The sequence below is a fragment of the Hemibagrus wyckioides genome, linkage group LG14 (assembly GCF_019097595.1).
Source record: "Hemibagrus wyckioides isolate EC202008001 linkage group LG14, SWU_Hwy_1.0, whole genome shotgun sequence".
Classification (NCBI taxonomy): Eukaryota; Metazoa; Chordata; class Actinopteri; order Siluriformes; family Bagridae; genus Hemibagrus; species Hemibagrus wyckioides.
The window spans coordinates 482,501-497,500 of record NC_080723.1 but is presented as its reverse complement, the minus strand read 5'-3'; the positions used below and the strand labels follow the sequence as shown (position 1 = coordinate 497,500).

At 41.3% G+C, this 15,000-nt stretch overlaps 1 protein-coding gene across 4 annotated transcripts in view; it reads left to right on the top strand.

The window, feature by feature from the left end:
- The window catches only part of cpne8 (copine VIII), a 57,621-nt gene that overhangs the window by 10,765 nt on the left and 31,856 nt on the right, over positions 1 to 15,000 (top strand). For 3 of the 4 annotated variants that reach the window (XM_058408787.1, XM_058408786.1, XM_058408788.1), the window contains exons 3-6: positions 8,912 to 8,958; positions 9,559 to 9,662; positions 11,646 to 11,685; positions 14,480 to 14,556. In XM_058408787.1, coding sequence (XP_058264770.1) covers positions 8,912 to 8,958; positions 9,559 to 9,662; positions 11,646 to 11,685; positions 14,480 to 14,556 — 268 coding nt within the window. The remainder of the gene's footprint in view (positions 1 to 8,911; positions 8,959 to 9,558; positions 9,663 to 11,645; positions 11,686 to 14,479; positions 14,557 to 15,000) is intronic. The other variant, XM_058408789.1, reaches the window with a different exon arrangement.

Below are 15,000 nucleotides of genomic sequence, written 5' to 3'. Positions count from 1 at the left end.
TTTTACATAAAACTGGTGGACTCGTACCTAACTAAGGCTCTCTGAGTGTTTCTGCTCTCTGAGTGTTTCTGCTCTCTGAGTGTTTCTGCTCTCTCAGTGTTTCTGCTCTCTGAGTGTTTCTGCTCTCTGAGTGTTTCTGCTCTCTCAGTGTTTCTGCTCTCTCAGTGTTTCTGCTCTCTCAGTGTTTCTGCTCTCTGAGTGTTTCTGCTCTCTCAGTGTTTCTGCTCTCTGAGTGTTTCTGCTCTCTCAGTGTTTCTGCTCTCTCAGTGTTTCTGCTCTCTGAGTGTTTCTTCTCTCTGAGTGTTTCTGCTCTCTGAGTGTTTCTGCTCTCTGAGTGTTTCTGCTCTCTGAGTGTTTCTGCTCTCTCAGTGTTTCTGCTCTCTGAGTGTTTCTGCTCTCTGAGTGTTTCTGCTCTCTGAGTGTTTCTGCTCTCTGAGTGTTTCTGCTCTCTCAGTGTTTCTGCTCTCTGAGTGTTTCTGCTCTCTCAGTGTTTCTGCTCTCTGAGTGTTTCTGCTCTCTGAGTGTTTCTGCTCTCTCAGTGTTTCTGCTCTCTCAGTGTTTCTGCTCTCTGAGTGTTTCTGCTCTCTCAGTGTTTCTGCTCTCTCAGTGTTTCTGCTCTCTCAGTGTTTCTGCTCTCAGTGTTTCTGCTCTCTCAGTGTTTCTGCTCTCTGAGTGTTTCTGCTCTCTCAGTGTTTCTGCTCTCTGAGTGTTTCTGCTCTCTGAGTGTTTCTGCTCTCTGAGTGTTTCTGCTCTCTCAGTGTTTCTGCTCTCTGAGTGTTTCTGCTCTCTGAGTGTTTCTGTTCTCTCAGTGTTTCTGCTCTCTGAGTGTTTCTGCTCTCTGAGTGTTTCTGCTCTCTGAGTGTTTCTGCTCTCTCAGTGTTTCTGCTCTCTGAGTGTTTCTGCTCTCTCAGTGTTTCTGCTCTCTGAGTGTTTCTGCTCTCTGAGTGTTTCTGCTCTCTGAGTGTTTCTGCTCTCTCAGTGTTTCTGCTCTCTGAGTGTTTCTGCTCTCTCAGTGTTTCTGCTCTCTGAGTGTTTCTGCTCTCTCAGTGTTTCTGCTCTCTGAGTGTTTCTGCTCTCTGAGTGTTTCTGCTCTCAGTGTTTCTGCTCTCTGAGTGTTTCTGCTCTCTCAGTGTTTCTGCTCTCAGTGTTTCTGCTCTCTGAGTGTTTCTGCTCTCTGAGTGTTTCTGCTCTCTCAGTGTTTCTGCTCTCTGAGTGTTTCTGCTCTCTGAGTGTTTCTGCTCTCTCAGTGTTTCTGCTCTCTGAGTGTTTCTGCTCTCTGAGTGTTTCTGCTCTCTGAGTGTTTCTGCTCTCTCAGTGTTTCTGCTCTCTGAGTGTTTCTGCTCTCTGAGTGTTTCTGCTCTCTGAGTGTTTCTGCTCTCTGAGTGTTTCTGCTCTCTCAGTGTTTCTGCTCTCTCAGTGTTTCTGCTCTCTGAGTGTTTCTTCTCTCTGAGTGTTTCTGCTCTCTGAGTGTTTCTGCTCTCTGAGTGTTTCTGCTCTCTGAGTGTTTCTGCTCTCTGAGTGTTTCTGTTCTCTGAGTGTTTCTGCTCTCTGAGTGTTTCTGCTCTCTGAGTGTTTCTGCTCTCTGAGTGTTTCTGCTCTCTCAGTGTTTCTGCTCTCTGAGTGTTTCTGCTCTCTGAGTGTTTCTGCTCTCTCAGTGTTTCTGCTCTCTGAGTGTTTCTGCTCTCTGAGTGTTTCTGCTCTCTGAGTGTTTCTGCTCTCTCAGTGTTTCTGCTCTCTGAGTGTTTCTGCTCTCTCAGTGTTTCTGCTCTCTCAGTGTTTCTGCTCTCTGAGTGTTTCTGCTCTCTGAGTGTTTCTGCTCTCTGAGTGTTTCTGCTCTCTCAGTGTTTCTGCTCTCTCAGTGTTTCTGCTCTCTGAGTGTTTCTGCTCTCTCAGTGTTTCTGCTCTCTGAGTGTTTCTGCTCTCTCAGTGTTTCTGCTCTCTGAGTGTTTCTGCTCTCTGAGTGTTTCTGCTCTCTCAGTGTTTCTGCTCTCTCAGTGTTTCTGCTCTCTGAGTGTTTCTGCTCTCTGAGTGTTTCTGCTCTCTGAGTGTTTCTGCTCTCTCAGTGTTTCTGCTCTCTCAGTGTTTCTGCTCTCTCAGTGTTTCTGCTCTCTGAGTGTTTCTGCTCTCTGAGTGTTTCTGCTCTCTGAGTGTTTCTGCTCTCTCAGTGTTTCTGCTCTCTGAGTGTTTCTGCTCTCTCAGTGTTTCTGCTCTCTGAGTGTTTCTGCTCTCTCAGTGTTTCTGCTCTCTGAGTGTTTCTGCTCTCTCAGTGTTTCTGCTCTCTCAGTGTTTCTGCTCTCTGAGTGTTTCTGCTCTCTCAGTGTTTCTGCTCTCTCAGTGTTTCTGCTCTCTGAGTGTTTCTGCTCTCTCAGTGTTTCTGCTCTCTGAGTGTTTCTGCTCTCTGAGTGTTTCTGCTCTCTGAGTGTTTCTGCTCTCTGAGTGTTTCTGCTCTCTCAGTGTTTCTGCTCTCTCAGTGTTTCTGCTCTCTGAGTGTTTCTGCTCTCTCAGTGTTTCTGCTCTCTCAGTGTTTCTGCTCTCTCAGTGTTTCTGCTCTCTCAGTGTTTCTGCTCTCTCAGTGTTTCTGCTCTCTCAGTGTTTCTGCTCTCTGAGTGTTTCTGCTCTCTCAGTGTTTCTGCTCTCTCAGTGTTTCTGCTCTCTCAGTGTTTCTGCTCTCTCAGTGTTTCTGCTCTCTCAGTGTTTCTGCTCTCTCAGTGTTTCTGCTCTCTGAGTGTTTCTGCTCTCTCAGTGTTTCTGCTCTCTGAGTGTTTCTGCTCTCTCAGTGTTTCTGCTCTCTCAGTGTTTCTGCTCTCTGAGTGTTTCTGCTCTCTCAGTGTTTCTGCTCTCTCAGTGTTTCTGCTCTCTGAGTGTTTCTGCTCTCTCAGTGTTTCTGCTCTCTGAGTGTTTCTGCTCTCTGAGTGTTTCTGCTCTCTGAGTGTTTCTGCTCTCTCAGTGTTTCTGCTCTCTGAGTGTTTCTGCTCTCTCAGTGTTTCTGCTCTCTGAGTGTTTCTGCTCTCTCAGTGTTTCTGCTCTCTGAGTGTTTCTGCTCTCTCAGTGTTTCTGCTCTCTGAGTGTTTCTGCTCTCTCAGTGTTTCTGCTCTCTCAGTGTTTCTGCTCTCTCAGTGTTTCTGCTCTCTCAGTGTTTCTGCTCTCTGAGTGTTTCTGCTCTCTCAGTGTTTCTGCTCTCTCAGTGTTTCTGCTCTCTCAGTGTTTCTGCTCTCTGAGTGTTTCTGCTCTCTCAGTGTTTCTGCTCTCTGAGTGTTTCTGCTCTCTCAGTGTTTCTGCTCTCTGAGTGTTTCTGCTCTCTCAGTGTTTCTGCTCTCTCAGTGTTTCTGCTCTCTGAGTGTTTCTGCTCTCTGAGTGTTTCTGCTCTCTCAGTGTTTCTGCTCTCTGAGTGTTTCTGCTCTCTCAGTGTTTCTGCTCTCTGAGTGTTTCTGCTCTCTCAGTGTTTCTGCTCTCTGAGTGTTTCTGCTCTCTGAGTGTTTCTGCTCTCTGAGTGTTTCTGCTCTCTCAGTGTTTCTGCTCTCTCAGTGTTTCTGCTCTCTGAGTGTTTCTGCTCTCTCAGTGTTTCTGCTCTCTCAGTGTTTCTGCTCTCTCAGTGTTTCTGCTCTCTGAGTGTTTCTGCTCTCTCAGTGTTTCTGCTCTCTCAGTGTTTCTGCTCTCTCAGTGTTTCTGCTCTCTGAGTGTTTCTGCTCTCTGAGTGTTTCTGCTCTCTCAGTGTTTCTGCTCTCAGTGTTTCTGCTCTCAGTGTTTCTGCTCTCTCTGAGAGCCCTGACCTCAACCCCACTGAACACCTTTAGGATGGACTGGAATGCTGATTGTGCTCGGGCCTCCTCACCCAACATCACTGTCTGACCTCAATAATGCTCTTGAGGATGAACGAGCACAAATCCCCACAGCCATGTTCTGAAACCTAGTGGAAAACCTTCACTTGAAGACTGGCGTGGATTATACCAGTAAAGGCGTCTGGATTAGGATGTTCAGGAACCACAAACGGGTGTGATGGTGTGTCCACAAACTGCTGGTGGTTGTGTAGAGTAGATTTAAAAATGTTGTATAGAAATGAACTAAGCACACACACATGACCTAATTTGCGACTTCACTACCTCTCCAACTCAAAGCTTGTTTTTTTTTGAGACCACTAACTACTCATGAATATTCATAAACTGACATCAAATGAATTCATATTGATTACTTGATGAACGCTGCTGCACAGACAAACTTTCATAGGCCAGTCTGGTGCAGAATATCAAGTAGAAGAAGAGGAAATATTCAAATGTGAGGGCTGCTGAGACTGAAATGATGACTCGAGAGCTTAAATAATAAAGCCATGTTGGAATGTATTATATCCTGAACATTAGGACACATCTCACTACCTGGTGAAGGAATGAGGCAGAAGTATGAAATGTAAATAAGAAAGAGAATCAGCTTTATCATGGAAATATAATCATCACTCTAATACATACATCTGCAGTAAAGTCACCTTCCTAAACCATCCCAATATTTAAGATAAGATAAGATAAGATCCCAATACTTTAAATGCTTCAACAATTTAAAGTTTGAAGACAGGATTTTTTTAGATTTTTTTTTATACTATTTAATAATATATATTTTAAAATATATGCAGTGAATTGTTGTGTCTTTATGTCCTGCACGCCACAGTTGATTTGGCTTTACACACAACATTAAATTATTCACAAACATCATATAATGTATCACTCTCTCTCTCTCTCTCTCTCTCTCTCTCTCTCTCTCGCTGGGCTACAAAAATATTTTACTGTAACATCTGAACTTGTTATGGTTCCAGCTCTAGAGGGAAAATTCCACATTCCTAACCTTCTTTTCACAAATGACTTGTAATCCATTACATGTGCACTCTATCAGTTTGATCAGTTTATCATATTATTACACTTTATTTTAAAATATAGTGAATCAGATGAGTTTGTGTGTATACAGTGACTTATACAGAGTCAGCAGTGTAATATCAGGGTAAAGTAAATGAGCTCAATAATTCAGCAGTGTTTGTGGGTAAAAACCACAATAGGTTAAAAAAATAGATAAAAAATTTCTTAGTATTGTTGTTGCTCCTTTGTGTCGCAATACACCGCGAGTTCAGCTTCAATATACAACCTACTGTAATATTAAAGGTACACAAGCCTGGGGAGGATTACTGAGCCGAGACGAGGAAGGAGCGCTGAACAGAGACCGGGAACAGGGAAAATAACTGCAACAATTTCGAGGTTCAGATGGAACAAACTATATATATTTATTACAGCCAAAGGCAAAAGCCTGACCTGTCCAGGAGATATCTCTGACATCTCTCTGTAGAAAAACAGCAGCATTCTTTTTTGCTAAGATGTAGTACCCATCATACACTTATCACTAAATAATTATTAACTATTGAAATAGACAGTCATATACAGTTCAGAACGTAGTGAAATGCTGTATCCACTGTCCAAGTCTTAAAAATAGAACAATTAAGAATAAAAACATACTGAGAATAAAATTACAATACAAATAGAATTACTATTCAGATGGAAAGAGAAGAAAGTCTATGGAGATGATGTGAATGCAGATCTCAGTGGAAGAACTGTGTGATTATTATGAATCGAGTGCAGAGATGTCGATGTGTAGTTGCAGTTGTAGTGCAAATATATGCTGTGTACAAACACACACTGTAGATGTAGTAAACGAGTCCAGAAATCTGGAAGTGTTGTCCTGGTTAAGGGCTTGAATGGCCAGAAGGAAGGAGCTCCTCCTCATTCTCACTGAGTTTGCATGGACTGTAACAGAGAGAAGAGTCTGTTATATGGATGGCTGAGATCTTTCACTATCTCCTTGGCCTTGGTCCATCACCGCTTGCTGTAGCTCAACTGCAGGTCAGAGAGCTCGGTGCAGATGGTACCATCAGCTGATCGCACCACCCTCCTGCCTGGTGCTTTTCCTAAACCAGGCTGTAAAGATGCTGCCTGTCAGGAAGCTCTTAGTGGTGCAGGTATGAATGTTCCTTACCCCTTAGAGGGCAGTTTTAAATCCTTTTTTAGTCCAAGGTGGTAAAGACGCTGCAGGGTCATCCTCCACAGACACCAGGAAGTGTCTTTATTTGAAATAAGGCATAAAGATGATAGTAATGTCTTCCTTGCATTAGAAAGACGTGTTGGTGTGTATAAAGCTAGCGTCACTGTGTTACATCACATAATGTTTATATGGACGTGTGTTAAGAAGGCAAACATCACCATGACACACAGGGAAGCTATCCTAAAGCTTCCTAAAGTCCAGAGGGTTTAGTACAGGTATGCCTGTGCCTCATTTACAACTTGCATGGTATTATGGTTTGGTCTGCTGTGTTTTCCATGCCTTCTGTGACTAATTACAGACATTTCCTCATGTGTTGGGGGTCTCTAGGTGTTAGTTGTTTAAATTCATGACAAAAATAGAAACAGAAAACTAGAGAAAAAGGAAAAAAAGGAAGATGGCCTGGTTAGCTCAAGTTTATGAAATGATTGAATATTGCATCAGTATGAGATGTAGTTGGATTATGTGTTACAGCTATTTACGTTTTGTGTGTTTTGTATGCATGTGTGTTCTTTTTAAACAGTTTGTCCCCAGTGTACACTGCCCGCCTGGTGAACAGCTTCACTCAGGCTGTAGGATGTGCATTTATCTCAGAGAGCAGGTGAAGGTGTGCAGATTAAAATCTCATGTTTATTCCATGCGATCTACTTCATGATGGCATGTATCACTCCTGCTGTGTGTGTGTGTGTGTTGTTTTCACCGCGGGATGCAGCTGCTGTGTTCCAGCTGATGACGAGACTCTTACACTCACAGCGTTAATGAACATACAGATGCGTGTGACTACAGGCTTCTCATTATTCACTAACACAGCATGGCTGATCACACACACACACACACACTCTATCTGTCCTTGCAGCTGAGTCTTACCATTCTGTATGTCGTAATTGAGATTCTCTCAAGTTTTTAGTGATGTTCGGGTGAAGAGTGTGTGTGTGTGTGTGTGACATGGCTGCTGTTTGCTTCCAGCACTTTATTGGCATGAGAAAGGGAGAAAGATAGGATGATAGAAAGTAGAAAGTGGGAATGATGAAACTGTATTACACACTCTCTCTCTCTTTCTCACTCTCTCTCTCTCTCTCTCTCTCTCTCGTCTACCCACCTTCTCTCTCACACACACACATTCTTCCCCTGCTCCTGGGCATTTGTGAGATTTACAGGGCCATCAGCTGCAGCAGTAGTGCGCCTGTAGAAGCTTCAGCGTCTCTCCTGCACCAGGCTCTTGTGCTGACTCCATGCCTTAGCCTTGCTGACGTGATTGGGCCAGTCACACACGATTAGCGCGCCTGACTACACACTCCGGCCAAAAGACACAAAATTCAGGGTTCCAGCATGCTAAATATAGATCTATTCTCATGCTGGGCAGCCGGAGCTGTGTGTGGTTGGTGTGTGTGTGTGTGTGTCCATGAATGTATCACTGCATTGTCTACAAATAATAGAGTATAAAGTGGATGGATCTTTGTTCTTTGTGTGTGTGGATTCAGGCTTGTGGATTGCAAGGTACTATTGAGCTGAAGTTATATTCTCTCACACACACACACACACACACACACACACACAAACTTAGACCCTCAGCTACCCAGGCAAGATGGTTCCAGAGTTTAATAAAGCGGCACGTTGTAAACTCCTGAGCTCTCTGGGGTCCAGTTCCACTGGCAGGAGTGAGATGATCACACACTCGGAGGAAGATAATGCTTCTTTTTAATTAGACATATTTTTAGAAGCACCCTGATAGAAGAGCAGCCCAGCAGATGGACAGGACAAGAGAGAAGCTCCAAATTATTTCAGACCCCTGTCAGGCACCCCACTGAGAAAATCAGCTTCGAACAGCAAGGCTGAATTTTCCGGAGAGGATTTTCTAGTGGCCATGTTGGATATATAAGGGTTTGATTTCTTTATTAATGTGAATTAGTATGAATTAGCATATGTGTGAGAAGTAAGAGGGACAGAAAGCTGGTTTTCACCTTAATGTTTTAAACTCTCTTACACTGATCAAATATCAGAGGAAAGGCTTCTGCTGGTCTGTTGATAATTACCTGGATGACCACACCAACCTCAAGCTTTTTTATGCAGCTTAAGGCTTAAGGTTCAGTATAATAATGATATAGATTAGTGTTCTAGTGTTATGTACTGGAATATAACCAAATATACAGTAAATGTCTGCAAACGGTTGTTTAATAAATAGTTAGATCTACTGAACAAATTGTAGTCAAGCAGTTCAGGAACTCATGGAAAAACATGTAGAACTTGAGGTTAATGATTTCAGTGGAGACTACAAACAAATCTAGTCCTAATCTGTATAACTGAAGTAACCATAAAATATACTTTAAACAATCTTTAAAACCTAGAAAGCCTGTGTTTAATAAGAGGACTGATAATTCACACACACACACACACACACACACACACACCCTAGGGACTGACTGAATGGGATTTCCCTTACTGTGGTATAATAATGATATATATTCCTACATTTAATAAGAGAAATATCATTCACCCGGTCCCCTGTGTGTGTGTGTGTGTGTGTGTGTGTGTGTGTGTGTGTAGTGCAATGTTCGGTCCTCTCATTAGATGCAGGTTAAAAAAAAATTGGTTTGGATTCAGAGAAAAACTAGGTTCTGTTCTGCTCCAGAGAATTTCCACTAGCACTTGAGTGTTTGGCTTTTAGGCTTAAGCTCTGCAGATGTGTTCCTGTTACAGACACTGCTTTTAGATTTGCATAATAGTGTTCGGCGTCTTCATTGAGCTGACAAGCAAACACTAAAATCATCACCCCTCTGCACTCCGGATCATACACCTGCCATTTTTCTGTCTCTCTTCATTCCTTCCTCCTGTGTTTCTGCAGTTTGCGTGCTTTACACTCAGACGGTGGCAAGCAGGGAGTGGAGAGAGGTGAGTGTGTGTGTGTGTGTTTGTGTGTGTGTGTGTGTGTGTGTGTGTGGAATCTAAACGTAATTGCCTCATCGCTCTTCTAATGGGGATTAAATGCTGAACTTTAGCACTTCTCTTTAAACATAAACCCTCAGAGAGGAAGAAGCAGCTCATTAAAACACATCAGTTCTACGAATGTTCAGCGTTATAATGTCCTTCAGAACACCATGGATGTTTAATTCTGCTGAAATACAAATTACAGGGATGTAGAAAACATGCACATAAGTTAGCTTTCATTTATTTGCTTTTCACTAGATAGTAGTGTATGTGTGTGATACTCTCTCAATTAAACACTGATTAAGGGGTAAATCATTATTTATTGTTAAAGTCGTTCCAATGAACAGCTAATATTTATGATCATGAGCTGCGACTGAGAATTTTAAGAATCTGCCAGTGATGTTGTACATACGCCAATAAGAGACACAAACGATTGATATTCTACCAAATGAAGGTATAAAATATTGAAAGAGGAGCTTCCAGCATGGATGCAGTGCATTTAGATGTTCTTCATGGTAAACTTTGTGCTCATTTGATAGTGTGTGTTTTTATTTTTTCATGCAGTTTGGGAGAACCGAGGCCATCAGTAACACCCTGAACCCAGACTTTGTCCGAAAATTCATTCTCGATTACTTTTTTGAAGAGAGACAGAACCTACGCTTTGACCTGTAAGTATCAACAGGTCTTCTACAGTGACAGCAGAGATGAATATTTATCATGATTAAATCACGTGTAGTGGACCCCTGGTGGTCCAGCAGCTGGATCCCGGTCCCAAGCCTGGACAAAATAAGGTTGCGTCAGGAAGGGTGTCCGGTGTAAAACGTGAGCCGAATTAAAATCTAACATGCGGCTCGGACAATCGGGTGTGGCGACCCAAAAAAAGGTAGCAGCCGAACAAACAGCAACAACAAACCTTCATGTAAAATAATACAAGAAACGTGAACTCGAATCAATTAAAATGAGTGATGTGATTTATTTTTACATTTCAGATACACTTTCGGTGTTGGGATTTGTGCATTGCAAAGATTCACTAAGATTCATGGAACACACACACACACACACGTCCCTGTAAGGCAAAGCATGCTTGAAGTTGCTGAAGCCTATAATTTACAGGAAACAAGAATTTATATTTATGCATTATTAACTTCAGTCATCATACCACACACACACACACACACACACACACACACACACTATTACTATTAAAGAATATACTTAGTGATCTTTAAACTGCAGCAGAAATTGAAACAATTCACACATCTGCACACATCTGGGTGTGTGTGAGCTTGTAGATACGCCGCAGATATGTGGAAACATGCCATGCTGCTGTCTTAAATATTTATTATTAAGCAGTATTTGTAGGTCTATCTATCTGTCCATCCATCTGTCCGTCCGTCCGTGGTGATCTGTGGATCTGTCTGTTTTTGACCAGATGTTATTCAGTAAACCAAAAATTAAAATCTATTGAAATTTTGTATCCATGAGGGAATGATTGTGAAGTCCAGCTGATGACATCATGAATAAGGAATAAAAAACTATTAGGAATAATCTTATAGAAATATAATCTATGACAGGGTGGAGTGATTCGAGCTGATCTGATGTGGATTATTCTCCTAAAACAGCACCTCCTGAAGTTCATTGTTCCTCTAATACCACACACATTTTCCATTGACTGCAATTCTGTACTTCATAAAGAATAAGATGCCGTAAATTAGAGCTGTTTATAGTTCAGTTGTACGTTGTGGAATGTCCACAAGACAGGTTACCTCCTGTTACTACTTACTCAAATGGAACTATTAACAGTAGTACTCTCACCAGTCACACTTATTTCTGAAAAACAAAAAACAAAAACTCACACACATTTTGTCATGTTACCAAAAAACTGGACAGTGTAAGATTCTCTCAAGACTTCTTAACACCCACAACTTCAATAAAAAACATATTTTTTAAAAAACATATAAAAGTTACTGTACTAATATATGACACGTTTATTCTGTTTATTAACCCCAGATCCTGCAGTTCCTCCGCCATACACGTCTCTGTGCATCTGTGCTGTTACTATAAAAACAATAATATATCACACGGAGTGGATTAATATAAACTCATGAACATATATATGTGATTTAAATTACATCTGGTCTTAAAGTCAGAGACAATCGTTCAGAGCACTCAGATTTAACAGCACATGAGTTTGGTCTGAAGAGAGATGAACACAATATAAACCACATTACTTAAAGAATTAAAAGTTAAAAAGAGCACCATTATACATATACACACATCCACAAGGGTCATTTATATTTACTAGTCTTGGTTGAAAGGGGCTGTAGATTTAGTTAGTTTATGTCTATTTAAAGAAGAATCTTCTCTTGCTGCAGTTAAAAATATCAGGTTCTGTCTTGTCTTTGAGTACGAACAGAGAGACAGCATCAGGAAAGGGCAGAAGACAAAGGAGAGAGGATATAAATACCAGGAAGTAGTTGTATGTGTCCCAGTGAGAGTGTGTAGTAAAAGTGTTCAAAGCCCAGTGAATGTTGTGTGCTTTCTTCCTTCTTTGCAGTGTTGAGGAAGAGGAAGAGTGCACTGATAGCTGAGAGGGTGTTATACTCTGAGTAAACATAATCTGCAATAAACGTCCTTATCTCTCCCTGCAGGTACGACCTGGACTCGAAGAGTGAAAATCTGTCCAAACATGTAAGTGAGTGACGGTGCCTTATAATCTGTTATGTGTCTGTCAGTCTGGGAAAATCCATTAGTTTTCACTGCAGTACAATTGTAGGACTTTTTTTTATCAGTTTTGGCCAAGTTTGGTTTAGTTTGGGAATTTTTTGCACTTTAGTAACATTTAACTAATAAATATACTTCATCTTTGTGCATGAATTTCACATGTTCACACCATGCATCAGTTTCCTCCTCAAGTCCAAATACACACGTTGTCGGCCGATCGGCGTGTCTAAATTGTCCGTAATGTGTGTGTGTGATTGTGTCCAACGATGGGTCAGCACCCTGTCCAGGGATCAGTTCAGAATCAGTTCCAGTTTCCTTCTGACGCTGTACTGGATAGAAAATGGATGGATGGACATGGAAATGTTTTATATCTTAAATTTTTAATATTTAATATTTTAATATTTAATATATATTAAATATATGATTAAATAGTTTTTAATCGTGGTTTAACAGTGCTGTGGCAAAACAGGTATTCTGCCTATAGATGTCTAAATCCTTGCTTGCTCACATGATGAATGTCAGCCTTTGATCAATGACGTGGAGCAGGAATTTGGATTAAATCTTTATTCAGTAATCAGAAAAAAGTCGTTCAAGTGTCCATGCTGCACTGTGATTCCTGCATGAATGGAATCTTCAAATGCCATCTTTTCTGCTTTTGGACCTAAATTACAGTACAATGCTGCATGTAAAAGAGAAATATGGTTTAATATTCAGTCCCTCGTTTTATTTAACAAATTTATATTAACAAATTTGTGCAAAAGTAATGTTTTAAGACAGGATTTCTTCTTTTCATCGTTTCAGAACTGACAGTTTTATTGCACTGCCTTTATATCATCTAAACACCTTGAACAGTTTCCCGTCATTTTATAAACACTCGTGTTCCAAAGACAGTCTTGGAGAAGAATATTCACAAAGACACGGCACGTGCACTTTACACAGGAACTGCAGAACCTACAGGATTTGCAGTGAGTAATGGTCAGCCCTCTGGACTCGATTCGGGGAGTCAGTGGAAAGTGATCTGGCAGATAGTCGTTTGTAAATAGTTTTTTATTGTTTTGGGCTTTTTTTAATAACACCCCTGTGTTTAGAGCAGTTCTGAATAATTTATGTCTTGCTTTTGCAGCGATATTACAGCGTGGCAGAATCATAAAGCTGGCTGCTTATTGCTGCTTTGTGTGTCTCCTCGGGGACAGCAGCTTTACCTGCTGTGTTTTTCTTCCCCTCAGTTGAGTGAAGCTCCGGGACCGGTGCTCTGTGTTAAGGAGCTGACTCAGTGGAAATAATTGCCAAGGTTTCCACATACTGCTGTTACACATCCGCAATCAAAGGCTAATGTGAATCATCAGTTGTACGAAAGATTGAGTTAATGAAGCAGTGATCTTGAATAATTATCCAGATGAACGGAAGGCATTAGCCTCTGAGTGTCCCATGTGAGCGACAATTAATTGCAAATGCAGTGAGTAGAAGCGAGTGGAGAAGTTGAGCCTGTTGGCATGTTTAATGCGTGTACCGAGGTACGGTGCGTCGGCTGTTGTGTAATTTACACCCACACATATTCATTTCCCAACCGTGGGGGTTTTTTTTCATCCTTTCTGGTTATAAGCAGTTTGACAAATGGGAGAGATATTTAAGACTGAAATATGAGCCTACACATCACATTATGCCTTTTTTTTATTATTCCCTGAGCTTCTTGTATAGGAATCCTGCCACCAAAAAAATTACATACACATTAATTATTCAGCACTTTTATTCTTCAGTGTAAAACAACAAAAAACAGGATTTTATGTGTATTCCCTGTATAATAGACTCTGTATGTATATAACACTTATGGACCAGGTTCACAACTGAGGAGTATTCAGGATGGGAGTGTTGTCCATCCAAAGTATTGTGTAATGTCCAGAATATGCATTTTATTGGGAAACTGTTACAGCAAACTGTCACACCGCTGCACCCAAAACCTAAAAAATACCTTGTTGTATTGGATATTCCTTCTTCCTCTTGGTTAAGGACTAAAAACTAAAATCTAGCAGTTTTTTAGATTTGTTTTCTGAGCTGTTGAGAGTATATTAGCCATGCGCTGACAGACACTTAGAAAAAAAAATAAAAACCTAATTTGAGGTTAAATCCAAATACAGATGCAAAAACTTTGGAGCACAAAACAGATACAGATGTGTTAGACTCCTTAAATATAGCTGCATTAGCATTCATTCTAATACACTATATTACCAAAAGTTTTGGGACACCCCTCCAGATCATTGAGTTCAGGTGTTGTTTTTCAGGGGTTGGGCTCTTAATGCTTCAGCTTCATACCAAGACATTTTGGACAATTTCATGCTCCCAACTTTGTGGGAACAGTTTGGGGATGACCCTTCCTGTCCTGGTGTGGAGGAACTTGACTCGCCTGCACAGAGTCCTGACCTCAGCCCCATATAACACCTTTGGGATGAATTAGAGTGGAGACTGTGAGCCAGACCTTCTCGTCCAACATCAGTGCCTGACCTCACAAATACACTTCTAGAGGAACGGTCAAAAATTCCCATAAACACACTCCTAAACCTTGTGGAAAGCCTTCCCAGAAGAGTTGAAGCTGTTATAGCTGCAAAGGGCGGGACAACTCCATATTACATTCATGTGCATGTAAAGGCAGACGTCCCAAAACATTTGGCAATATAGTGTATGTGTAAGTTAATGGACACATCCTGGCATGTAAACATCCATGATATTAAGTGTGTGTGTGTGTGTGTGTGTGTGTGTGTATCAGGACTTCCTGGGTCAGATGTACTGTACTCTGGGAGAGGTGGTTGGATCCCCAGGTAGTCGTATGGAGAGAACGCTCATGTGAGTATTGCTCTCCAGCTCTCACGTCACCCTTTTCCGTTCCTCTGTGCTCTCATACCTGAGATCCTCTCCACCTCTGAGACGCTGTACCTGCCTCTCACGTCATTTCCTCATTAATATACTGTTTGTTCCTTGTGTTTGTCTCTGTTTAATAATGCATGCTTATTCTCATTTGTGTATAGATTGTGTGCGCATTGGTGCATCAGTGAATGTGTGAATATTTCATGGGCTTGAGCGTGTAGATAAATGAATTATAGACCCAGTGTACAGGGACATGTTGAGGAACCTCTAAATGATGATGTATGAAGGTACGCCTTGTAAGGACTGATGTAAGCAGAGACTGGATTATATATGACAAATAAGATAGACGTAATTTTTTATTGAAAAAAACAACTGTCAGAATTTATCACTGGTTTAAAGAATCTTCATTTGATTTCATTTAAG